Source organism: Oncorhynchus gorbuscha, linkage group LG15 (assembly GCF_021184085.1).
Source record: "Oncorhynchus gorbuscha isolate QuinsamMale2020 ecotype Even-year linkage group LG15, OgorEven_v1.0, whole genome shotgun sequence".
NCBI classification, from domain to species: Eukaryota; Metazoa; Chordata; class Actinopteri; order Salmoniformes; family Salmonidae; genus Oncorhynchus; species Oncorhynchus gorbuscha.
This window is the reverse complement of record NC_060187.1, coordinates 26232440-26259212: the sequence shown is the minus strand read 5'-3', so window position 1 is coordinate 26259212 and position 26773 is coordinate 26232440. Positions and strand designations below refer to the sequence as shown.

The window sequence follows — 26773 nt, the reverse complement described above, 5'->3', positions numbered from 1 at the left end:
CATAGTACCATGCTTATCGGTTCATTAGATTGAGAGGTTTTGAGACTCAACCTCCTGAATATAATTTCAGCCATTGGCCCTAGAAATGTCTCTCCTTCACATGATCACCAACACTGAACTTGTGGAATAATACTAACATTCATTTTTTTAAAGATGCAACAGGAAACAAAAAGGTCAACTGAAAGCTTCATTACATGATGCCTACATCTGGAAAGATGTTACATTTCAAGTACTTTCACCTCCAACGATAGTTGTATTTTAACCATTATAAATGCTACATTATTTCGTTTAAGAAAAAATATATATTTAAAACAACATAGTAATTCAGTTTATACATTGACAACAGAAATGTGAAAAACAAAAACATTGTATGAAACATAAGATACAGTAACAGCAACATTGAGGAAAGTCCTCATAAAATAGCACTACTATGGAGCTATAAACTATAGTGTCCATTTCAAACAGCACATCAACATTTATATGCAGTAATGATCTAGGAATGGTAACCCATAAGGCAGCCAGAAGCAGAGGTTTCGAGAGGATGCTTCTTTAAAACCTCGGCCTGAAGGGGGAGGCTAACAGCTAGGCATAAGGTTGGGAGGGGGAGGCTAACAGCTAGGCATAAGGTTGGGAGGGGAGCCTAACAGCTAGGCATAAGGTTGGGAGGGGAGGCTAACAGCTAGGCATAAGGTTGGGAGGGGGTGGTTAACAGCTAGGCATAAGGTTGGGAGGGGAGGCTAACAGCTAGGCATAAGGTTGGGAGGGGGTGGTTAACAGCTAGGCATAAGGTTGGGAGGGGAGGCTAACAGCTAGGCATAAGGTTGGGAGGGGGTGGTTAACAGCTAGGCATAAGGTTGGGAGGGGGAGGCTAACAGCTAGGCATAAGGTTGGGAGGGGGAGGCTAACAGCTAGGCATAAGGTTGGGAGGGGGAGGCTAACAGCTAGGCATAAGGTTGGGAGGGGGAGGCTAACAGCTAGGCATAAGGTTGGGAGGGGGTGGTTAATAGCTAGACACAATATATGATTGGAATAGGGTGTGGTGGGGTGTTCGGGATGGCACTGAACAGGCACTTTATGGGGCATCCATCGTGGGTGGGGCCTTACACCTGGTGGACCCTGAACCCAGTGGCCATCTCCCCCAGAAAGATGTCATCGCTGGCGCTGGCCAATAGGGGCTGAGTAGAGGCGTTGCTGTTGCCCACAGAGTTGAGGCAAAGGATGTTGGCATTCTGCGCCTCCTGGTCCACGCTGGTAACCTGTTGCCCCATTGTAACCGGAAACCTGGAGCTGAAGTTCAGATAGATCTAGACAGAGAGAGGGAGACACGGAGAGGAACAGAGAGAGTTCATACTGGAGGGGTGTTTTCATTGCAGTTCTGCTTACTGAGTGAGAAACATGTAGCGTGGTTAAATAAAGAAGGTGACTGTGTAGCATTCTGGTCTGAAGGTGTGAAGGGGAAGGCGTGAGAAGAGAAGGCCTGCTCTGTGTTAGCTAAATCGCTGGCATGTTTCAGAAGTGAGAGGTGAGCTGATTTCATGAAGAGAGGTCATCATGACACAATGAAAGAGGTGATTATGTGTGTGTTAATTGAGGGTTGACACATTTCTGTGTGTTAACTTCTAGTCTGATGGTAGCCTAAACATGTGGCCCTTGGTAGTTGGGGTGGGGAAACCCACAGGCATGTTCTTTGTACTCTGTTTGGACTGTAAACTCACAGGCATGTTTTACTTAAATACTTGTAGTAAGTTGAATTCCCTGATCCACCTCTACGCAGACGACACCATTCTGTATACTTCTGGCCCTTCCTTGGACACTGTGCTATCTAACCTCCAAACGAGCTTCAATGCCATACAACACTCCTTCCATGGCTTCCAACTGCTCTTAAACGCTAGTAAAACCAAATGCATGCTTTTCAACCGTTTGCTACCTGCATCTGCACGCCCGACTAGCATCACCACCCTGGATGGTGGACATCTATAAGTACCTAGGTGTCTGGCTAGACTGTAAACTCTCCTTCCCGACTCATATCAAACATCTCCAATCTAAAATCAAATCTAGAGTCGGCTTTCTATTTCGCAACAAAGCCTCCTTCACTCACGCTGCCTAACTTACCCTAGTAAAACTGACTATCCTACCGATCCTCGACTTCGGCGATGTCATCTACAAAATAGCTTCCAATACTCTACTCAGCAAACTGGATGCAGTTTATCACAGTGCCATCCGTTTTGTTACTAAAGCACCTTATACCACCCACCACTGCGACCTGTATGCTCTAGTCGGCTGGCCTTCGCTACATATTCGTCGCCAGACCCACTGGCTCCAGGTCATCTACAAGTCCATGCTAGGTAAAGCTCCGCCTTATCTCAGTTCACTGGTCACGATAGCAACACCCACCCGTAGCACGCGCTCCAGCAGGTGTATCTCACTGATCATCCCTAAAGCCAACACCTCATTTGGCCGCCTTTCCTTCCAGTTGTCTGCTGCCTGTGACTGGAACGAATTGCAAAAATTGCTGAATTTGGAGACTTTTATCTCCCTCACCAACTTTAAACATCTGCTATCTGAGCAGCTAACCGATCGCTGCAGCTGTACATAGTCCATCGGTAAATAGCCCACCCAATTTACCTACCTCATCCCCATACTGTTTTTATTTATTTACTTACTTTTCTGCTCTTTTGCACACCAGTATCTCTACCTGCACATGACCATCTGACCATTTATCACTCCAGTGTTAATCTGCTAAATTGTAATTATTCGCCTACCTCCTCATGCCTTTTGCACACAATGTATATAGACTTTTTTCCTACTGTGTTATTGACTTGTTTATTGTTTACTCCATGTGTAACTCTGTGTTGTTGTCTGTTCACACTGCTATGCTTTACCTTGGCCAGGTCGCAGTTGTAAATGAGAACTTACCTGGTTAAATAAAGGTGAAATATATATTTTTTTTAAAGTTAGGCCTCAAAATAAGGCCTTGTGAAATATGCAATGTATTATCATAAACGGTTGAATTATAATGATAATATTAGCCTAGGAACTTACTCGGTGAAGGCCACAGGACTGAAAATGAATGAATTCAACAACCATGGGTCTCTGTCACTAACAAATACAGTCATGTGAGGTAATTCTACAATTCACTCAAAAAGATAAGGCACACAAGGAAATTATATTGGAGGTGTGGTTTAGTGGGGCCATTCTTCAAAATTTAAAGCCGATACAACTCAACCCCTACACGGTCACAGTGACTCCATCAGTTTGAGTAATGACTACAAAAACACTAAAGTACAGTTGAAGTCGGAAGTTTATATGCACTTAAATTGGAGTCATTAAAAATAGTTTTTCAACAACTCCACAAATGTCTTGACAACAAACTATAGTTTTGGACATCTACTTTGTGCATGACACAAGTCATTAATCCAACAATTGTTTACAGACAGATTATTTCACTTATAATTCACTGTATCACACCAAGTTGACTGTGCCTTTAAACAGCTTGGAAAATTCCAGAAAATGATGTCATGGCTTTAGAAGCTTCTGATAGGTTAATTGACATAATTTGAGTCAATTGGAGGTGTACCTGTGGATGTATTTCAAGGCCTACCTTCAAACTTAGTGGCCCTTTGCTTGACATCATGGAAAAATCCAAAGAAATCAGCCAAGACTTCAGAAAACAAATTGTAGACCGCCACAAGTCTGGTCCATCCTTGGGAGCAATTTCCAAACGCCTGAAGGTACCACGCACATCTGTACAAATAATAGTACGCAAGTATAAACACCATGGGACCACGCAGCCGTAATACCGCTCAGGAAGGAGACGCGCTCTGTCTCCTAGAGATGAAAGTACTTTGGTGTGAAAAGTGCAAATCAATCCCAGAACAACAACAGCAAAGGACCTTGTGAAGATGCTGGAGGAAACAGGTACAAAATGATCTATATGAGTCCTATATCGACATAATCTGAAAGGCCGCTCAGCAAGGAAGAAGCCACTGCTCAAAAACAACCATAAAAAAGCCAGCCTACAGTTTGCAACTGCACATGGGGACAAAGATCGTACTTTTTGGTCCTCTCCATGTCCTCTGGTCTGATGAAACAAATATAGAACTGTTTGGCCATAATGACCATCGTTATGTTTGAAGGAAAAAGGGGAAGGCTTGCAAGCCGAAGAACACCATCCCAACTGTGAAGCACGGGGGGTGGCAGCATCAAGTTGTGGGGGTGCTTTGCAGGAGGGACTGGTGCACTTCACAAAATAGATGGCATCATGACAAAATAGATGGCATCACGAGGATGGAAAATTATGTGGATATATTAAAACAACACCTCAAGACATCAGTCAGGAAGTTCAAGCTTGGTCGCAAATGGGTCTTCCAAATGGACAATGACCCCAAGCATACTTCCAAAGTTGTTGCAAAATGGCTTAATGACAACAAAGTGTTGGAGTGGCCATCACAAGGTACTGACCTCAATCTTATAGAAAGTTTGTGGTCAGAATTGAAAAAGCGTGTGTGAAACGTTTGACCCAAGTTAAACCATTTTAAGGCAATGCTCCAAATATTAATTGAGTGTATGTAAACTTCTGACCCACTGAGAATGTGATGAAGGAAAGAAATTAAAGCTGAGATAAATCATTCTCTCTACTATTCTTCTGACATTCCACATTCTTAAAATAAAGTGGGGATCCTAACTGACCTAAGACTGTCATGTTTTGTCATTTATTATCATGTCTTGTCCCTGTGCTCCCCATTCTATTCGTTTCCCTCTGCTGGTCTTATTAGGTTCTTTCCCTCTTTCTATCCCTCTCTCTCCCCCTCCCTCTCTCACTCTCTCGCTCTCTCTTCTCTCTATCGTTCCGTTCCTGCTCCCAGCTGTTCCTATTCCCCTAATCATCATTTAGCCTTCCCACACCTGTTCCCGATCCTTTTCCCTGATTAGAGTCCCTATTTCTCTCCTTGTTATTCGTTTCTGCCCGGTCGGTTCCTTGTCTAGAATTCACCGTGCTGTGTTTGTGTATCGCCCTGTCGTGTCGTGTTTTCCTCAGATGCTGCGTGGTGAGCAGGTGTCTGAGTCTGTTTGGTTCAAGTGCCTTCCCGAGGCAACCTGCTGTTCACCTGCTGTTCAAGATCGAGTCTCCAGTTTGTCCTCGTCATTTCGAGTGAAAGTTGTGTTTTTTGATTGTATTTACTTTACTGGATTAAAGACTCTGTTTTCGCCAAGTCGCTTTTGGGTCCTCTTTCACCTGCATGACAAAGACAGGGATTTTTTACTGGGATTAAATGTCAGGAATTGGGAAAAACTGAGTATAAATGTACTTGGCTAAGGTGTATGTAAACTTCCAACTTCAACATTAAGTGCAACAGGTTTCATCAAAAGTTTTGAGTAATGACAACACATAGTGGTTTACAGTGTGGCCCTGTGGTAATTCATTAACTCTGTCAAAACAACTAGATCAGTCCTAACAGTCTGTGACAAATGCTGGAATGCCTTAACAGATGATTGGTCAGCAGTGTTCAGCAGATGGGACTCTTTGATTGTTAGGTGGTACTTTAAAAGCACTTCTGTCAGGTTTCAAATGTCAGAGGACTCCCATTCTTCAACCACTGAGTGGCCTTACAAAAGGCTAGGGCAGTAGGCTAATATCATTGTATTACATTTGTATTTATTAGGAATCCCCATTAGCTACTGCCTAGGCAGCAGCTACTCTTCCTGGGGTCAAAATACATTAACGCACTTACATTACATATCAAACAAATATAAAGCAGTACATCATATAAAATTAATACACTACTACAATACATAATTGAAATTATGTGGAAACGATTCAACCAGTGTGTGCCCAGTGGGACGTTACTAAAACATGAAGGCAGGTAATATTTTATTGAATTTTAGTACAGTGGCTTGCGAAGGTATTCACCCCCTTGGCATTTTTCCTATTCTGTTGCCTTACAACTTGGAATTCAAGTAGATTTTGTGGAAGGTTTGTATCATTTGATTAACACAACATGCCTACCTACCACTTTGAAGATGCTAAATATGTTTGATTGTGAAACAAGAAATAAAAAGACAAAAAAAAAACAGAAAACTTGAGCAAGTCAATACTTTGTAGAGCCACCTTTTACAGCAATTACAGCTGCAATTCTCTTGGGGTATGTCTCTCTAAGCTTGGCACATCTAGCCACTGGGAGTTTTGCCCATTCTTCAAGGCAAAACTGCTCCAGCTCCTTCAAGTTGTAATGGTTCCGCTGATGTACAGCAATCTTTAAGTCATACCACAAATTCTCAATTGGATTGAGGTCTGGGCTTTGACTAGGCCATTCCAAGACATTTAAATGTTTCCCCTTAAACCACTCAAGTGTTGCTTTAGCAGTATAATTAGGGTCATTGTCTTGCTGGAAGTTGATCCTCCGTCCCAGTCTCAAATCTCTGGAAGACTGAAACAGGTTTTCCTCAAGAATTTCCCTGTACTTAGCGCCATTCATTATTCCTTCAATTCTGACCAGTTTCCCAGTCCCTGCCGATGAAAAACATCCTGACAGCATGATGCTGCCACCTCCATGCTTCACTGTGGGGATGGTGTTCTCGGGGGTGATGGGAGGTGTTAGGTTTGCGCCAGACATAGCATTTTCCTTGATGGCCAAAAAGCAATATTTTAGTCTCGTCTGACCAGAGTACCTTCTTCCGTATGTTTGGGGAGTCTCCCACAACTTTTGGTGAACACCAAAAACGTTAGCTTATTCTTGCCACTCTTCCTTAAAGCCCAGCTCTGTAGAGTGTATGGCTTAAAGTGGTCCTATGGACAGATCCTCCAATCTCTGCTGTGGAGCTTTGCAGCTCCTTCAGGGTTATCTTTGGTCTCTTTGTTTCCTCTCTGATTAATGCCCTCCTTGCCTGTTCCATGAGTTTTGGTGGGCGGTGCTCTCTTGGCAGGTTTGTTGTGGTGCTATTTTCTTTCCATTTTTTAATAATGGATTTAATGGTGCTCTGTGGGGCGTTCAAAGTTTCAGATATGTTTTTATAACCAACCCTGATCTGTACTTCCCCACAACTTTGCCCCTGACCTGTTTGGAGAGCTCCTTCATAATACCGCTTGCTTGGTGGTACCCCTTGCTTAGTGGTGTTGCAGTCTCTGGGGCCTTTCAGAACAGGTGTATACATGTGACACTTAAATAAAGTCCACCTGTGGGCAATCTAACTAATTTTGTAACTTCGGAAGGTAATTGGTTCTGCCAGATCTTATTTAGGGGGCTTCCTACCAAAGGGGGTGACATATGCACACACCACTTCAGTTTTTTTTTAATACAATTTTTGAAACGCGTTTTTTTTTTCATTTCATTTCACCAATTTAGACTATTTTGCATGAAATACATATAAAAATCTATTTAAATTACAGGTTGTAATGCAACAAAATAGGAAAAACACCAAGGGGGGCTGAATAATTTTGCAAGGCACTGTTTACTACTATTGAATACAGCACAATCTCAAGGTGGGACCTTTTGGCACTTAAAAAAATCTCAGGAATATGTATTTTACTGCTGGTAAACTCTTGTGAATACCTTAAATCCATAGTCTGTCAACATGTGTAAACAAGCAGGTTAGAAGAGAACTGTGACCTACGTGTTTTGTGGTGTCTGACAGCTGTTGTTCAATCCTCTCCACCACCTTGCTGAAGGAGTGTCTCTTAAAGGGGTTTGAGTCCCAGCACGACCTCATTATCTCATACCTGAAACAACAACACACATATTTAGCACAGGCACGGCACCAAGCACATACACCTGTTACCTATCTTGTCTCTCCCCCCTCTCTTACAAAGTGACACTTTACATGCTTTTCTCTAAGTCTATTCTTCTGAAAATGGAGCTAATAACAAACTAAATAATAATTTAGCTTTCATGGTGAAGTTTATGGTGAAATTCATTAAATATGCAATCTGCTTAAATCCCACATATTCACACTCCTGTATAGTACACCCACGCACACACCGTCTTTCTCAAGATACTTAGACACATGCACTCACATTTCACTCGGTGCAAACTCTGGTGCATCCATTCTATATCCTTCCTTAATCATTTTGTAGAACTTTGAGTCCACAAGCATCCCAGGATATGGACTGCTTCCTGTAGGCCATGAAGAAAATAAGATAATGAAAACACACACATGGACAGGTACTCGCACACACGGACACACACACACACAGAGGGTAACGTGGACGTACGTACCGAGTGAGAAGATTTCCCAGAGCAAGATGCCATAGGACCATACGTCACTCTCAAATGTGTACACACATTCAAAGATGCTCTCTGGAGACATCCACTTGACTGGGAGGCGGGCCTGCATGGAACACAAACCGTCACAGCCAGTCTAATATGTCAGATGCACTTCATGTATTCATAAAATGCATCAAATCAAATCTCTTGACATCTTTGAAGTAATCCATCATCTCTATTGCTTCAGCTGTCTACAGCAGTGAAGAGTGTAGAATTAGAGAGAGCAAATAATGAATGTAGATGCTTTTGATTCATCTTGAATTTTGGATCAGAAATGCTCAAAATAGCTTGTTCTTGTATGAGAGGAGAGGTACTGTATTTCCTTAGTTTCAAGAGTAGGTTAAAACTCTCCTAAGGTGCTTAATGTTGTGCTTAATTGAAATAATTCAGTGACATTTAAAGGAATTCATAATCACACCTGTCAGAGTGCACATTACAATGTTAGATCCATCAGATACACACTGAGTGTAAAAAAAAACTTTAGGAACACCTTCCTAATATCTAAAGCATTCCACAGGGATGCTGGCCCTGAATTCATCTGGTCAGTCTATGTCAGGGAAAGAGCAGGTGTTCCTAATGTTTGTACACTCAGTGTACATACATACATACATACATACATACATACATACATACATACATACATACATACATACATACATACATACATACATACATACATACATACATACATACATACATACATACATACATACATACATACATACATACATACATACATACATACATACATACATACATACATACATACATACATACATACTGTACTTCACATGCCATGGAATTGGAACATACAGTACTAGCCCCTGATGCCCCCAGGCTCATGGCTGACACTGGTTTTGAGAGGCTTTATATCAATGCTGTACCTGTGCTTCACTATTCCATTGATGGTTTTCACTGCAAAATATCCATGCTGTGTCTATAAATCACATTGAGCTCAACAGTAGTAAGCGATGGGCCAGACTTACATTGCCTTTGACTACATAGTTGGAGTCTGTGGTGATGTCACGGGCCAGGCCGAAGTCACAGATCTTTGCCACTCGCCCCTGAGTCAGCAGAATGTTCCGGGCAGCCAGGTCTCTGTGGATGCACTGAACACACAAATAATAAAACATTATGTAATGTAATAAGATAACATCAACGTTTTAAACACTACTAATACATGGTGACAGTAAATGTTCTTCCCCGAATTTGTTCCACACACACTGATTGATACAGGGCCTGGCTGTAGTCTGGTGTCCGCTTGCCACAATGGGTTATACATTTTTCAGCAGAATGCTCAAAATGCATTCTGGACCTGTTGACCAGCTATGGAAATGTGATCCTAGCATTGTTTGGAAATTAAGAAGATGGAACTAATGTGTGTGTGTGTATACGGCTTAGCGTGTATCTAAATTTTATCTGATACATAGAACAAACAATACCAGTGGAAATAGTGCTTTTCTTGGTCTACGTGAATGTACAGTACTTACAGAATTAAAATATTTAGAGAATGGTTGGACATTATCTACCATCATGGATTTAACTTGCTGGATTTAATTGCAGAGTGAAAATAGACCTGTTGTTCTGTATAGCTAGTGGTGGGGGCTTTCAGGAGCTATATTAGGAGAGGAGAGCTTCTATGAGGAAATTAAGGGCTTACATTTTTAGAAGCCAGGAAGTCCATGCCTTTGGCCACTTGATAGGAGAAGCTGAGCAGATCCTCAGTGTCCAGAGAGAGAGTGTCCTCATGGAGCATCTCACTCAAAACATCAGGCTCACTACTGGAACCACCTGAGAGAAACATAGTGATAGAGCAAGATCATTTGAGAGGTGCGTAGAGGGAGCAACATTGTGTATTAAGGAATCTTAACTATGGATAGAGGGAGATACTGCACATTGCAGGCTGTATAAATGAGCTTTCTCAAGTGATATATGTGATAATTATCAATTCAAATAAAAGTGGGTGTCTTGCCTGGTTTGCGTATCGAGATTCTCTTCTCTGAGGAGAAGCCATTGGGCAGGACACCAGCGACAGAAGGCCTCATATCCATGTAGCCATTCCTGCTGTCTCTGCAAGGAGGAAATAAGCAGTCTGGTGTTAGTTCAGTCGCCATCAAATACTACACATAACTACAATATACTAGGTAAGAAATACTCCCCAACATAAACATTTATGAATCTCCAGAGACATTTATATTTACTGTAAGTATTTTTCTCAATAACAGCAAAGAGTAGTCGGTTTAGTGTAGACGTGTCCTGCCTTATAGACCATGAAAGTACTGTATGCTTAGTTAAATTGGGGAATTTTCCAATGGGTGGGAGAACAACGGCAGTGGTATTTACCTTTGTGAGCAGGTGAGATGACACAAGCAACAGTACATATATACAGTATAAACTGTGCAGTGAAAATTACAGTATATACCACCCAACTACCACCCTCTCCTTGTAAACATAATGAGTCCACACTGACCCATCTGTAGCTGTCTCCCTCTGCAACATGACATTCCTGTAGTAGCAGTCCTCCCCTAACGTGTCACAAAAGAACGTCTCCCTCTTCCTCCTCAGAAAGTTGAGGAGGTCACCGAAGCAGCAATACTCTGTGATCACCAGGGTTGGGCCTGAAGACAAGGAGACAAATAGCCATGGTCAGTCACATGAATGTCATCCACCAAGAAACAACACACTAAAGACAAACAAGACAAACAAAACACCTTGAAATATAGACACACCAAAACAAGTATAGCAAGTTTCAGGAGCACCACTCCTACAAGTTGCAAGAGCACCACTCCTATATCATAAACATTAATACAACGAATAGTAAACAATACTTACACCCAACAAGCAATGTTCCCTCAAATTGTTTTGGAGCTCTGAGCAGATTTCTGGTCTGCTGAGTGCAAACTTGAAGGTTGTGGAAATTCTGTGCAACTTCCAGCATGCGTTTACATTGAATATATATAATATATATGCCATTTAGCGGACGCTTTTATCCAAAGCGACTTACAGTCATGTGTGCATAGATTCTACGTATGGGTGGTCCCGGGAATCGAACCCACTACCCTGGCGTTACAAGCACCATGCTCTACCAACTGAGCTACAGAAGGACCACTGAGGCGGTACCTGCTTTATGTTAGTTTAACTGTAGCCAAGTAGGCTACTGTGGCTATTTGATCCTAATGTTGGCATACCAGGCCTTCCAGTGGCCTACCACAGAAAACTATGGAGAAAATGCATCCCATAATATTTTAACATGGAAATAGCTGTTCCATCATTCAGCCTTCAGTAGCAGCCAATGTGTGGTGTTCAATGTAGGCCTACATTCCATGAGAGAAAAACAAAACATGCAAGGCTTGAAATCAACCTTTTTATCCACTTGTCCTTCAGACAAGGAGGTGACTGAAAATGTAGTTTTGTTGTTTGATGCAAGAAACCACTTTACAAAATAAACTGTATTATTATTCCCATACCATTATTACAGAGAATTATGCTACCATCTGCCAATTGGCTACTTAGATTATTCAAGCCTGTCTCAAAATACAAAACTACCCCTTTAAAACAAAAACAGCTCTTTACCTCTTAATATTTTCTAAGATGTCTAGAAATGTACATGTTTTGCAGGAAGCAATCGCTCCCCTATTGTTGACTACAAATGATCTATAACTGGGCTAATAACTCACTAACTAGCAAAGCATATGAACAAAATGTGCACATGTGGCTACATCCAGCTCTTCACATGATCTCAAAACAAGTACATCTACTCACTAAGACAGCTGTAAACTCAGTCCAGTTCAAAGTAAATGGCACAGATCCATATTTGGCAATGGTCTATTTGCATATAGGCCTACTGCAGCTCTGATTGGTAATGATGAAACGGTCTGTGTAGAGTATTGACTGAGTATGGGCTGAGTCATGTGCAAGAGAATCATACTCCGATGCATTGTGACGACAACAAATTATTTTGCATAGCTCGTTTTGTTTCGGTATGTTGCATTGAAAGTGGCTAATATTGAGTGGATTCAACACAACTGCTACAGTAAAGAGAAACGTTGATAGTGTTAACTCACAGGGAAAACTCTAGAAAGGCTGATATTTAGCCAACAAGTCATACAATTCTTGGTGATAAAAAGGGAGGATTGTTCCGATTATTACTGTATCTTAAAAACCTCTGCCAACTGTAGTTCCCAGATTGATAGTAGAATAGATTAGAATGAGAATAAGCCCTACAGTCCTCTAGACATGCTGCTCCTTACCTCCAACAGTACAGGCTCCCAGCAGGTTGACAATGTTCATGTGGTTTCCCAGGTAACTGAGAACCTTCAGTTCCGACATCAGAGCCTCCTTCTCAGTGGCATGGGCACTGGCTGTGGAAACACCACCAGAACATGATCATTTAAAAGTGCTTCAAAGTCATCATCAAAGAAAACACCACAGGAAGTATGGCCTCTGGCTGGTTTATTGTCACAAGCATACATAAGCTACATGACCAAAAGAATGTGGACACCTGCTCGTTGAACATCTCATTCCAAAATCATGGACATTAATATGGAGTTGGTCCCCCCTTTGCTGAATAACAGCCTTGACTCTTCTGGGAAGGCATTCCACTAGATGTTGGAACATAGCAACAGGGGCTTGCTTCCATTCAGCCACAAGAGCATTGAATGAGGTTGGGTACTGATGTTGGGCAATGATACCTGGCTCTCAGTCAGTGTTCCAATTCATCCCAAAGGTGTTCGATGGGGTTGAGGTCAGGGCTCTTCGCAGGCCAGTCGAGTTCTTCCACACGATCTCAATAAACCATTTCTGTATGGGCCTCGCTTTGTGCACGGGGGCATTGTCATGCTGAAACAGGAAACGGCCTTCCCCAAACTGTTGCCACAAAGTTGGAAGCACAGAATCGTCTGAAATGTCATCGTATGTTGTAGCGTTAAGATTTCCCTTTACCGGAACTAAGGAGCCTAGCCCGAACCATGAAAAATAGTCATCTTCCACCAAACTTTACAGTTGGCACTATACATTCAGCAGGTAGCGTTCTACGGGCATCTGCCAAACACAGATTCATTTGTCGGACTGCCAGATGGTGAAGCATGATTCATCACTCCAGAGAACGAGTTTCCACTGCTCCAGAGTCCAGTGGCGGCGAGCTCAACACCACCCCATCCGATGTTTGGCATTGTGCATGATGACCTTAGGCTTGTGTGCGTCTGCTCGGGCCAAGGAAACCCATTTCATGAAGCTTCCAACAAACAGTTTTTGTGCTGACGTTGCTTCCAACTTACTTGTTGGAAAGGTGGCAACTAATGATCATGCCACGTTGAAAGTCACTGAGCTCTTCAGTAAGGTCATTCTACTGCCACTGTTTGTCTATGGAGATTGTATGGCTGTGTGCTCAATTTTATACACTTGTCTGAACCGTATCTGGCTGAAATAGCTGAATCTATTCATTTGAAGGGGGGTCCACATACTTTTGTATATACGGTGGATTCAGAAATTATTCAGACCCCTTGACTTTTCCACATTTTGCTATGTTACTGCCTTATTCTAAACATTATTTTAAAAAAAATCCATCATCAATTTACACACAATAGCCAAAAATGAACATTTAGGCTAATTGATTAAAAAGAAAAACTTACATATCACATTGACATAAGTATTCAGACCCTTTTACTCAGTACTTTGTTGAAGCACCTTTGGCAGTGATTACAGCCTTGAGTCTTCTTAAGTATAACGTTACAAGCTTGGCACACCTGTATGCAGATCCTCTCATGCTCTGTCAGGTTGGATGGGGAGCGTCACTGCACAGCTATTTTCCGGTCTCTCCAGAGATGATGTTCAATCTTGTTCAAGTCTGGGCTCTTGTTGGGCCACTCAAGGACATTCAGAGACTTGTCCCAAAGCCACTCCTGTGTTGTCTTGGCTGTGTGCTTAGGGTCGTTGTCCTGTTGGAAGGTGAACCTTCGCCCCAGTCTGAGTTGCTGAGTGCTCTGGAGCAGGTTTTTAAGGATCTCTCTGTACTTTGCTCTGTTCATCTTTCCCTCGATGCTGAATAGTATCCTGGTCTCTGCCTCTGAAAAACATCCCAAAAGCATGATGTTGCCCCCACCATGCTTCACCGTACAGATGGTGCAAGGTTTCCTCCAGACGTGATGCTTGGCATTCAGGCCAATGATTTCAAAATTGTTTTAAATCAGACCAGAGAATCTTGTTCCTCGTGGTCCGAAAGTCAGTTGGTGCCTTTTGGCAAACTCCAAGTGGGCTGTCATGTACCTTTTACTGAGGAGTGGCTTCTATCTGGCCACTCTATCATAAAGACCTGATTGGTAGAGTACTGCAGAGATGGTTGACCTTCTGGAAGGTTCTCTCATCTTCACAGAGGAACTCTGGAGGTCTGTCAGAGTGACCATCGGGTTCTTGGTCATCTCCCTGACCAAGGCCCTTCTCACCTGATTGCTCAGTTTGGCCAGGCGGCCAACTCTCGGAAGAGTCTTGGTGGTTCATAACTTCCTCCACTTAAGAATGATGGAGGCCAATGTGTTCTTAGTGTTGTGCTTCCACAGGTCTGTGCCTCGGAGCGCTATGGACAATTCCTTCGACTTCAAGGCTTGGTTTCTTCTCTGACATGCACTGTCAATTGTGGGACCTTATATAGACAGGTGTGTGCCTTTCCAAGCAATTGGATTTACCACAGATGGACTCCAATTAAGTTGTAGAAACATCTCAAGGATGATTAATGGAAACAGGATGCACCTGAGCAAAGGGTCTGAATACTTATGTAAATAAGGTATTTCAATTTTTATTTAAGAAATTTGCAAACATTTATAAAAAAACAGTTTTTGCTTTGTCATTATGAGGTATTGTGTATAGATTGATGAGGGAAAAAAACAATTTAATACATTTCAGAATAAGGCTGTAACGTAACAAAATGTGGAAAAAGTCACGGGGTTTGAATCTTTTCCCGAATGCACTGTATAGTGTACATCAATGCAAACACACACACAAACATACACACAAGGTCAATAGCTAGTCAAATACATTTAGTTAAATATCCGGGTGTTTAGCACCCATAGTTAGGGGCAGGGGTTCTCTCTGACAGTGTGACCTGACCAGGTCTGATCAGTCAGACACCTTAAAATACAGACATCTATCACCAAAATGTGTCTCTTTTCATTGCTATATCAGCATTTTTATCATAATTTGTGATGTCTTACGTTTGAGCATTTTGACCGCCACTGTCATCACTGTATCAGCTTTGGACATTCCATAAGCAGTAGCCTCCAATACCTTCCCGAAGGCTCCGGAGCCCAGAGTTTTCCCTGCATGGAAACACAGACAGACAGACCAATGTTACTCCATCCTGTTCCTCTCCCACATCCTGTCTCCGCCACCTGTTACCAGGACATGCAGGATCCTGTTTGGGGTGGTTTGGATGAGAGAAAAAAAACCTCCAAAATGTCAACAGAGCGTTTGCTTAGAGGGAGGGGTTGGTGTTCTTTATTAAAGAAAGCAGCTACATTAAATACATCATGCAGTTAGTGTATGCTCAGGGCTATTGTAAAAGTGTGACCAACTGGTGAGCAAATAGAGTGTAAGTTCATAATTTTGAGACAGGCCCTGGGGATAAGGTATGATGTCACAACAAAGATACATTGCCTGGCTCCAAATAGCAAAACAAAATACACTTCATTTCAACACCTGCTGCTATCGATTGAAACACATAAAATAGACCTAGATAATATTAAAACAAATTATATATCATACAGTTCTGGATTAGAGATGATACATACAGTACTGTAAGATGTCTGGGGCATCCTCCCTGCTTAGTGATTACCAGTGCTTTTTCTGAGTGTGATGATAGCAAAGGAACTCACCGAAACGCAGTTTGTCCCGGGGGAACTCCCACTCGTGATCGTATGGGAGCTGGGTAGGGTCAATATACACATAGTTGTTTCCGTGGATACCTTCAATGACTTTCCACTGGATCTGGTATTTGGGTTTCTGTGAGGCCAGCAGAGTTATAATTTGGATAAGTACAGAGGACACCATTAAACTCACATCAATCGTCGTACTTCAGCATAGAGTTTATTGACCTCTGAGTTAATGCAAATATATTTTTAAAGGTGAGCTACTGTAACTTATCTTTGCCTATGACTTACTGTGTGTAATTTTCAAAGTTTATACAGGTGTGTAACCATTTGTAGAAGTGGCTGTGATGTATGAGAAGAGGTAAGTTTGGGTAGTTACCTGAGTAGAGGTAGTGAGTTTGGGTAGTTACCTGCAGGTACTTGTAGAAGAGCACTATGAGGATGAGGATGAGGAGGGCAGAGGCTGACACTATGCCAATCAGCAGAGGTGTGAAGAGCTCATGGGGAACTGTTCTCTCTGCAGGGACACACACCAGAGAGAGACATACAGTATCAGTGTAACGTTGGAGATGGATAGTGGGGCAAAAAAGTATTTAGTCAGCCACCAATTGTGCAAATTCGCCCCCACTTTAAAAAATGAGTGAGGCCTCTAATTTTCATCATAGGTACACTTCAACTAGGTACACTTAAAAAAATCCAGAAAATCACATTGTAGGATTTTTAAGGAATTGATTTGCAAATTATGGTGGAAAATAAGTATTTGGTCAATAACAAAAGTTTCAATACTTTGTTATATACCCTTTGTTGGCAATGACAGAGGTCAAACGTTTTCTGTAAGTCTTCACAAGGTTTTCACACACTGTTGCTGGTATTTTGGCCCATTCCTCCATGCAGATCTCCTCTAGAGCAGTGATGTTTTGGGGCTGTTGCTGGGCAACATGGACTTTCAACTCCCTCCAAAGATTTTCTATGGGGTTGAGATTTGGAGACTGGGATCATTGTCATGCTGAAAGACCCGGCCACGTTTTATCTTCTCAATCTTCTTCTTCATCTTCTCAATACCCTTGCTGATGGAAGGAGGTTTTCACTCAAAATCTCACGATACATGGCCCCATTCATTGTTTCCTTTACACGTATCAGTCGTCCTGGTCCCTTTGCAGAAAAACAGCCCCAAAGCATGTTTCCACTCCCATGCTTCACAGTAGGTATGGTGTTCTTTGGATGCAACTCAGCATTCTTTGTCCTCCAAACACGACGAGTTGAGTTTTTACCAAAAAGTTATATTTTGGTTTCATCTGACCATATGACATTCTCCCAATCTTCTTCTAGATCATCCAAATGCTCTCTAGCAAACTTCAGACGGGCCTGGACACGTCTGGCACTGCAGGATTTGAGTCCCTGGCGGCGTAGTGTGTTACTGATGGTAGGCTTTGTTACTTTGGTCCAAGCTCTCTGCAGGTCATTCACTAGGTCCCCCCGTGTGGTTCTGGGATTTTTGCTCACCGTTCTTGTTATCATTTTGACCTCACGGGGTGAGATCCTGCGTGGAGCCCCAGATCGAGGGAGATTATCAGTGGTCTTGTATGTGTTCCATTTCCTAATAATTGCTCCCACAGTTGATTTCTTCAAACCAAGCTGCTTACCTATTGCAGATATAGTCTTTCCAAGCCTGGTGCAGGTCTACAATTTTGTTTCTGGTGTCCTTTGACAGCTCTTTGGTCTTGGCCATAGTGGAGTTTGGAGTGTGGCTGTTTGAGGTTGTGGACAGGTGTCTTTTATACTGATAACATGTTCAAACATGTGCCATTAATACAGGTAATGAGTGGAGGACAGAGGAGCCTCTTAAAGAAGAAGTTACCGGTCTGTGAGAGCCAGAAATCTTGCTTGTTTGTAGGTGACCAAATACTTATTTTCCATCATAATTTGCAAATAAATTCATAAAAAAATCCTACAATATGATTTTCTAGTCTGTCATAGTTGAAGAGAACCCATGATGAAAATGACAGGCCTCTCTCATCTTTTTAAGTGGGAGAACTTGCACAATTGGTGGCTGACACAATTGGTGGCCCCACTGTATATAACAGACAGAGATAAAAGAGAAAGATATCAGTGAGGAACACTGATAGCCAGAAATCAGATTTAATGTTAGGCAACATATTAGCCTTTAGCACTGTGCAGTATCATATGTGCTACATTGTTGTCATTTCAGTGATCACTCAAAGGTGATCATATTACTTGAATAAAACTGTGTCTTCTGTCTTTTGTATACTATTTATTACCCAATTCCTTAATTCCCATTCTAGTTGTGCAGCATGCAGTAATGCTGTGCAGCATGATGTGGTGGTGCTGCTGTTGTTGTTATGTATATCTGTATAATGAGTCTTCTGTTCCTTTGTGTAGCGGTTTGTGATGTGTTATTGTTTTGCTAGCTCTGTACACTGGGGTGTAATAAGCTCTTTAGCCATAAGAGGCTTTCTCTCCATTTCAAATCATCTGAGAATGCAGAGTATGCAGGAACTAATCCTCTGTAAACCTGTTAGTGGCTTTGAAAGCTCTCCCTCCATCCCTATTTTATTCCCCTACAACTCCCTGGGGCTGCGTCCAAAATTCCCACAGCGTCTAAACACTGGGCCAGGACTCCCACTGTGCACCAGACTTCCCTGCACGTCTCCACGCGTCTGTCCTGCTCTGCAGAGAGGAGCGCTAAAGCCTGGGCACATGCTCCTCCAGGTCTGTCCTGCTCTGCAGAGAGGAGCACTAAAGCCTGGGCACATGCTCCTCCAGGTCTGTCCTGCTCTGCAGAGAGGAGCACTAAAGCCTGGGCACATGCTCCTCCAGGTCTGTCATGCTCTGCAGAGAGGAGCACTAAAGCCTGGGCACATGCTCCTCCAGGTCTGTCATGCTCTGCAGAGAGGAGCACTAAAGCCTGGGCACAAGCTCCCCCAGGTCTGTCATGCTCTGCAGAGAGGACCACTAAAGCCTGGGCACATGCTCCCCCAGGTCTGTCATGCTCTGCAGAGAGGAGCACTAAAGCCTGGGCACATGCTCCCCCAGGTCTGTCATGCTCTGCAGAGAGGAGCACTAAAGCCTGGGCACATGCTCCTCCAGGTCTGTCATGCTCTGCAGAGAGGAGCACTAAAGCCTGGGCACATGCTCCTCCAGGTCTGTCATGCTCTGCAGAGAGGAGCACTAAAGCCTGGGCACATGCTCCTCCAGGTCTGTCATGCTCTGCAGAGAGGATCACTAAAGCCTGGGCACATGCTCCCCCAGGTCTGTCATGCTCTGCAGAGAGGAGCACTAAAGCCTGGGCACATGCTCCTCCAGGTCTGCCCTGCTCTGCAGAGAGGAGCACTAAAGCCTGGGCACATGCTCCCCCAGGTCTGTCATGCTCTGCAGAGAGGATCACTAAAGCCTGGGCACATGCTCCCCCAGGTCTGTCATGCTCTGCAGAGAGGAGCACTAAAGCCTGGGCACATGCTCCTCCAGGTCTGCCCTGCTCTGCAGAGAGGAGCCTGCCTGGCTTCTTATTTATTTAACCTGTATTTAACTAGGCAAGTCAGTAAAAAAAAAAAAAAAATTACAATGACGGCTTACCCCGGCCAAACCTGGACAACAGTGGGCCAATTGTGCGTCGCCGTATGGGACTCCCAATCACAGCCGGATGTGATACCGGCTGGATTTGTACCATGGACTGTAGGGACGCCTCTTGCACTGAGATGCAGTGCCTTAGACCTCTGCACCACTCAGGAGCACGGCTACACACACACACACCTCGTCCATAATGCCTACCCACATGCCCACTGTGTCCAGGCAGCTACCCCTCCTCCTCTACACCATACCAATCTTATCTTCATACCCACGCCAAGACAACTCTCTTCTCACTCTTGCTTCATCTGCCATCATACTCCACTAGCGCATCCCACAGTATATAAACAGGATGTTCTAGATAGCTGGATTTGTGGTCCAAAAGTACTCTATACCCTACCACTGATGACCATTTATGCCAGTAAGTGATGATACATTATCACAAATCACAGACGTTAGTGGTATGTCGCTCTGCCTATGTTTACATAAGAGACTCCAGGCCTATATGAGTGTTTAATCTTGAACCTCTATCAATGGGTAAGATCTATGTCAAAATCCAAGTTATTCATAAACATTCAGATGAACCAAATAGAGAAATGGTTTGTGTGAGTGTTGATGATGCGTATAACTTAAACAACCTTGATCCACATAAAGAGAAACGGCTGTAACTCTGCACCTCGGGTTAGACATAAATGGGAGAAGGAATGAGCTGCCTGACCTAAATGTTCTTGGTGACCTCTACAAATTACAGATGGAAAGTAATGTAGTTCATGTAATATAGTACTGCATTAACAACATTCATTTATGAATATTTCATATTAAGTACGGTCTATAAAATGGGATAGCCAGTCTGTAGGGGAACAACCAAACACAGACACCATCCAGTCACTGTGTCCTCTCTAGGTTTGTTGACACTGTACTTCATTATAATCCCACGGTAGGGATATCCTAGGGATTAACACCAAACACATCAATTTAAAAACACACGGACAGGCTAGCTGACACCAGGACCACATAAACACCCCCAAGCCCCCTGCCAATAACTCCTGACTCTTTTGTATACTGCTTGTGTATTTGTAGTTATTATGGATCCACATTAGCAGCTGCCAAAGCAGCAGCTACTATTTCTGGGGTCCAGAAAAAGTAAGGCAGTTTATACAATTTTAAAAACATTACATTCACAGATTTCACAACACACTGTGTGTGTGTGTGTGTGAGTGAGTGAGAAGGGGGGTTACTTTAGTACTCTAGGAACCTTATGGCAGGTTTATGTAGAGTAGATCACCTGAGTCCTCTTTAAGCCAACAGTTGTGAGGTACACAAATAGTCACAGCTATTGGCTAGTAAGGAAGACATCAGTTTATGAATGTATATCTGGGCCAAATTGAAAAATACTGAATGCTATGTTCCTTGGAATGGGTCCAGAGAGATAAGTTGTCTGAGTCGGTAGATTCCGGAGTGAGGTGTCTGTTTTTTTTCTCATGGAGTCTGCAAAGTGCTCTGCTCAAAGTGAAACAAGGCAAGGCTATGCAAAATACACATCTTAAAAACAACACATTTTTACCGGTTGTGCGTGCATGTGTTTTGAAAGTGTTTATCCAGGAATAATTGCTGACACACAGTCACGCACACACATAGCAGGATGATGAGATTCAATCCTATCACAGAGGTACAGACAGCACCTTCCCAGTAACTGTGTGTGTGTGTGTGTGTGTGTGTGTGTGTGTGTGTGTGTGTGTGTGTGTGTGTGTGTGTGTGTGTGTGTGTGTGTGTGTGTGTGTGTGTGTGTGTGTGTGTGTGTGTGTGTGTGTGTGTGTGTGTGTGTGTGTGTGTGTGTGTGTGTGTGTGTGTGTGTGTGTGTCACCATAACTCACCACTGATAGAGAACAGTGTGAAGTCCTGCTCTCCCTCCACGGTGGCCACACACTCCAGCGTGTGGAATCTTCCTGTGGTAATGTTCAGCCTGCTCTCCACCTCCGTCTTCCCAAAGGAAGGACTCAACAACGTCACTGTGACAATGTCCTGCTCCTCCTGAGTGGCGTTCATCTGGTGGGAGCACCTGTGGGGGACAACGGGACAAACTGTCTACCAAACTAGTGTGACTGAATTTGGAGGTTGTTTTCAGTAGCTTTGGATCCATTGTTTCATGTTGCACTAAACACAGCAATTGTTATTGTAAAACAGATGAATGTACTGTTATGTACTGAGTATACAAACGGGAGACTAAGGGTTCACATTAGATCATGGACATTTAAAAGTGAGGAAATTTTGATTGAAATGCAGGTCATTTAGAGTCAACCAACCCCTCTTTCCCCAATTATGTTTACCATAAGTGCCCTTCAAAACAACAGCCAGGTACAGAGAGTCTTTGGACAGCACTGGGGCATGACGCATACATTGGTCTTAAATCAATGTTCCCAGATAAAACATCACTGTCCCAGGCTAAATCAATCCATCCCCAACCATGCCAGTCTTCCAGCGCAAACTAAAGGAACCCATACGATCCTCCACATCAGCTAAAACAACATCACCTTAGAGGTACACAAAGTCCACAGAGTGAAAACATGTGTTATCCAATATCATCAAGTTACATTATGATGACAGCTATAATGTTGAAAGGGAAAAGGCTGGGGATTAGTCTGTTGTTTGAAGTAGAGCACAATGATTGGAAGAAGTAGAGAGTGCCCCAAGCAAGGCTCCACATTTCACAGCACCATACCAAGAACAGCAGATGTTTTCCACATACTGACAGGCCAAGTCACACTTAAAGAACATCCCAGAGCTTCTTCAGTGTACGTGTGTACAGTATGTGTGTGCGGTATGTGTGTGCTAATAGTCTAATAAATAACATGAGCTGGAGCACATTCAGAGAACATTATTTAGTGTGGAGCTGCTGACTAAAGGCAAATAAACTGCAAGCCATCAAAAAAGAAATAAAAGAGAGCCGCACACTCTATAAAAAAATATAAACTCACAGTTTACTGGGTATAAATGACTGGGAGTTTATATATAGAGAGTGTGAGACTATGTATTTGTGTGTACCAATAAAGTTGGATGTGTAGGCCAATAAAGGCTGATTTTAAACATTGAGGCATTCTAAAGACATTTCATACCATCACCTAGTACCTTAAGTATACAACAAACAAAAAACACATGGCAAGGGTAACTATAAGCATGTTTGTTTGTGTTGGACAGCTCTAAGTTGAATTGATCCTAATTGAAAGTGATTGGATAATGATTACCCAATTGCCTCTGACTCATTGCCAGTGTTTCCTGGGATTGGTGTTGCCATCATAATTATAAATAACTTCTGAGAACACACTGTCCAATCCCCAAATCATAACGTTCATCTCATTCCAAGCCAACAAACCAATCACAAATCACCTCTCCAAACCTTGATCAGTTCAATCCACCAACAAATAACACCTGTCCATTCCCACTTCTGCTTATTCTCTGGGAAGGTCAAGACAAATAGACCATTTTGAAACCCTCTCACTAAGGTCTTCTCAAATCAAACCAAATTTTAATGGTCACATATTTAACAGATATTATTGTGTAACAAAATTGTTGTGTTCCTAGCTCCAACAGTGCAGTATTATCTAACAATACACACAAATCTACAAAGTAAAATAATGGAATTAAGATATATAGAAATATTATGAAGAGCAGCGTCGGAGGAAGTAGATAACGGGCTTCATAGCTAAAATCCTGAAATATCCCTTTAAGTCATTACAGTTGAATTTCTAAATCCCCTCGATCTATCAACACAGACCAATCATAGCATATTATTGGGAGTATGTGTGTGTGTTACCCCAGTGATCTCACCTCATATAAGGCTGTTCACAGTAGTACCAGGTGATCTGTGGGGCAGGGTATCCCTCAGCTACACATCGCACCTGTCCATCAACTGGGCCATCATGAGATACAATCTCTGGTTTACCTGAGCACAAACATGTTAGTGTTGATGCCAGGTGGGTATATATAGCATATAAATCAACCGTGATGCTCTGGATTACTGCAGTTTTGATGGTTGGGGGAGGGGGGCGAAAGAGGTGTTGAGCTTTAACACATACGCCAAATGGTCTGTGAAAATCTGGTCATAAATGCCATATCATGTTAATGATCAATTGCATCATATTGACAAGTATGCAGAAGTGAAGTCTCAGACTGCACATTTCCCAATATAATGTATGTGTGGCTCCAGGGCACCTTAAGATAATATAATGTCATGACTTACTGATAACGTAGACGGTAAATGACTGATTGATTGTTGCATCACCATTGGAGGCATAAAAGGTGTAGACCCCACTCTCTGACATTTTCAAACGCACCAGCCTGAGCTCACTGTTGTACCTGGTGATTAAATCAACCACAAAAATGTAAAAAACAACTGGTGTTATTGCAGCTGATTTATTTAAGTAAACCACCTGATTAACACAGTACCAGGCTTGGCTCAGCAACTGCCCAATGATTCTTTACCACCAGAAAGACGGTTATTTCCCCACAGTTTAACTGCACAGTATTACAGCACACACAAAAAGCCCAGAAGCATTAATGAATTTTTACTGAATTTCTCAGGCAGCTCTGGAGTGTTGTAAAGCAGGGCCAGGGAAAGGCTGGCTGTTGCATAAAAGTGTAATCATCTCTCAATGACCCAGGGCCAGTTAGAAACCAAAGGTGTTACATTTCAGTGAGAGGGTGTAATGAACATATTCATCATGTGGTAGGCCCAGGGCAAGGAGAGTGTGTTGTTTTGTATTTGTGTGTAGACGTGTTTAACTATACTTGTTTTTGTTGTGTGTGTGTGTGTGTTTATCTATACTTGTTGGGACCCGAAGTCACCACGATGATAGTAAACTATCGAAAATTGGACCAACTGGGGACATTTTGTTGGTCCCTACAATGTCGAATGCTATTTCTAAGGGGTTTAGTGCTAAGGTTAGAATTAGTGTTAGAATTAGGTTAGGTGCTAAGGTTTAGGGTATAGGTTAGGGAAAATAGGATTTTCAATGGAACTGAATTGTATGTGCCCACAAGGTGTGTGTGTGTGTGTGTGTGTGTGTGTGTGTGTGTGTGTGTGTGTGTGTGTGTGTGTGTGTGTGTGTGTGTGTGTGTGTGTGTGTGTGTGTGTGTGTGTGTGTGTGTGTGTGTGTGTGTGTGTGTGTGTGTGTGTGAGGGTTTCCATTAGCCAGTAATTGCCGGATTTTGGCAGATTTTTTAAATTTTTATTCCGTCCTATTCTCCGGGGTTGCCCTGCGGCTGAGGAGGGAAAGAAAGATGAACCTTGGCCTAGCCTAATGTTGATTGCGAAGATGGAGGCCTTTTTCATTGAGAGTACGCCTATAATGAAAAGGCAGGGCTCCAGACTGACTATTTAGTTGCATTTTGCGACCCTTTGACTAGGTTGTGCAAGTACAAAATGGACTGATTGCGTCGGTGCGGGCTGCACATAAATTCACCTCACTAAAAACATATTTTTTAGGAGGTTAAAAACATGATTAGGTCAAATAGTAAAGTTCATTATCCTCATGATTCCTGTTATGAAAGTGTGTGCCTGCCTGCCCCTGTAGCTGTTTCGCTGGGGCCTGTTTCTGTGTCCAGCGAGCCATTCTATCTCTCTCTCCTTTCCTGGATGGAGAGAAGATGTTCTCAGCTTTCTGTAGATATACTTTCTCTTTCTCAACTCTTCAATTATAAGCTCAATAGCAACTATTTTTACAGATATGGAGCTAGCGAAATGTGCATTGGCCATTGGGAGTGCATAGGCCTCATTGGATACATTTTTTGGACATTAAATGTACTGTTAAATTAATACATGGCTACTATGAGTGGGTATTATCTTTAGAGTTAGTGATATCGCTAATGTGTTTTGATTTTCCACTTACTCAGGTGGTGAATTAGCCCCAAATAAATTAGCCTATGATATTAGAGCACATAAGGATGCAAGCAACAAAAATCTGAAAATTCTGGAGCTCTATTTGAAAAGTAAAATATAACAACAATTGCATCATTGTCTACCCACAATGCATGACATATCACTGGATTAGGTTGCACATTCAAATATTTTGAATCCCAACATCACAAGATAATTACACAACTTATTTCTTCAATAAGTTCAAATCCCCGAGCTGACAAGGTACAAATCTGTCGATCTGCCCCTGAACAGACAGTTAATCCACTGTTCCCAGGCCGTCATTGAAAATAAGAATTTGTTCTCAACTGACTTGCCTAGTTAAATAAAAGGTAAAATAAAAAATTAAAATACCATCTCAGTAGTCTATTATACTGTGAATGACTTTATAAGATGATAGGCCTACTATTTCTTTCTATTGTGTGATGGCACCATTTTTGGGGGGTAAAACCAAATCATGGGTTGGTGCCACCAGGGAAAAATGTTCACTCAAATGTTCATACATTTATATTTTTCTATTTATAATAATTTGTTTTATCATTATTGTTATTTTTAAAAGATCATTGTTATTATTGTAGGCCTATTTATTAACCCAAACCACTTATTTAAAATATGCTAAATGTGTTTTGTTTCATTATTTTGAGACATTTTCATTGGCTAAATTAAGTTCGATATGTCTTTTTAATTATGTGCTCCGTATTTTGTTTAAGATGGGTTATAAGTAGGCATGTTGTGAAATAAATATCATTAACCTATTGCTGTCATTTGTTGGGTATGGTATGCACTAGCCTTTCTTGGTAATTGCTCCAATATAGCCTGTTCAAAACTTTTCTGAAGGTTTAAACCAGTTTGTAAGTGCATAGTTTAATTTTGTTGAGCCAGTTTCTTTGGCCAAAATAAGTTCCAACTGTAATGTTATGTTTACCGCAATATAATTTATCCTGTTTGTATTTTCCCCCAAAAACAGTGGCTTGACTTGCTTTTGACATTACCCTAATAAAATGTAGAAAAGTTTGTGAAGATTTGGTGTGGTGTGGCTAATAGCCTATTATTTTGATATAATTTTTTATTTAAATGTTTATTTAACTAGGCAAGTCAGTTAATAACAAATTCTTATTTACAATTGACGTCCTACCAAAAGGCAAAAAGGCCTCCTG

The 26773-nt window shown here is 42.2% G+C and overlaps 1 protein-coding gene across 4 annotated transcripts in view; it reads right to left on the bottom strand.

Annotated features, from left to right (window-relative positions):
• Nucleotides 1–789: 789 nt before the first annotated feature.
• Nucleotides 790–26773, bottom strand: part of LOC123997190 (mast/stem cell growth factor receptor Kit-like) — a 47232-nt gene continuing 21248 nt past the window's right edge. For 3 of the 4 annotated variants that reach the window (XM_046301329.1, XM_046301327.1, XM_046301328.1), the window contains exons 7-21: nucleotides 23943–24058; nucleotides 23531–23645; nucleotides 21580–21764; nucleotides 16531–16637; nucleotides 16127–16253; nucleotides 15467–15571; nucleotides 12512–12622; nucleotides 10732–10879; nucleotides 10234–10331; nucleotides 9922–10052; nucleotides 9248–9370; nucleotides 8214–8325; nucleotides 8012–8111; nucleotides 7612–7717; nucleotides 790–1304 (exon numbers count right to left, since the gene is read on the bottom strand). In XM_046301329.1, the coding sequence (XP_046157285.1) occupies nucleotides 1101–1304; nucleotides 7612–7717; nucleotides 8012–8111; nucleotides 8214–8325; nucleotides 9248–9370; nucleotides 9922–10052; nucleotides 10234–10331; nucleotides 10732–10879; nucleotides 12512–12622; nucleotides 15467–15571; nucleotides 16127–16253; nucleotides 16531–16637; nucleotides 21580–21764; nucleotides 23531–23645; nucleotides 23943–24058 (1888 nt within the window). In that variant the 3' untranslated portion in view covers nucleotides 790–1100. The remainder of the gene's footprint in view (nucleotides 1305–7611; nucleotides 7718–8011; nucleotides 8112–8213; nucleotides 8326–9247; nucleotides 9371–9921; nucleotides 10053–10233; nucleotides 10332–10731; nucleotides 10880–12511; nucleotides 12623–15466; nucleotides 15572–16126; nucleotides 16254–16530; nucleotides 16638–21579; nucleotides 21765–23530; nucleotides 23646–23942; nucleotides 24059–26773) is intronic. The other variant, XM_046301330.1, reaches the window with a different exon arrangement.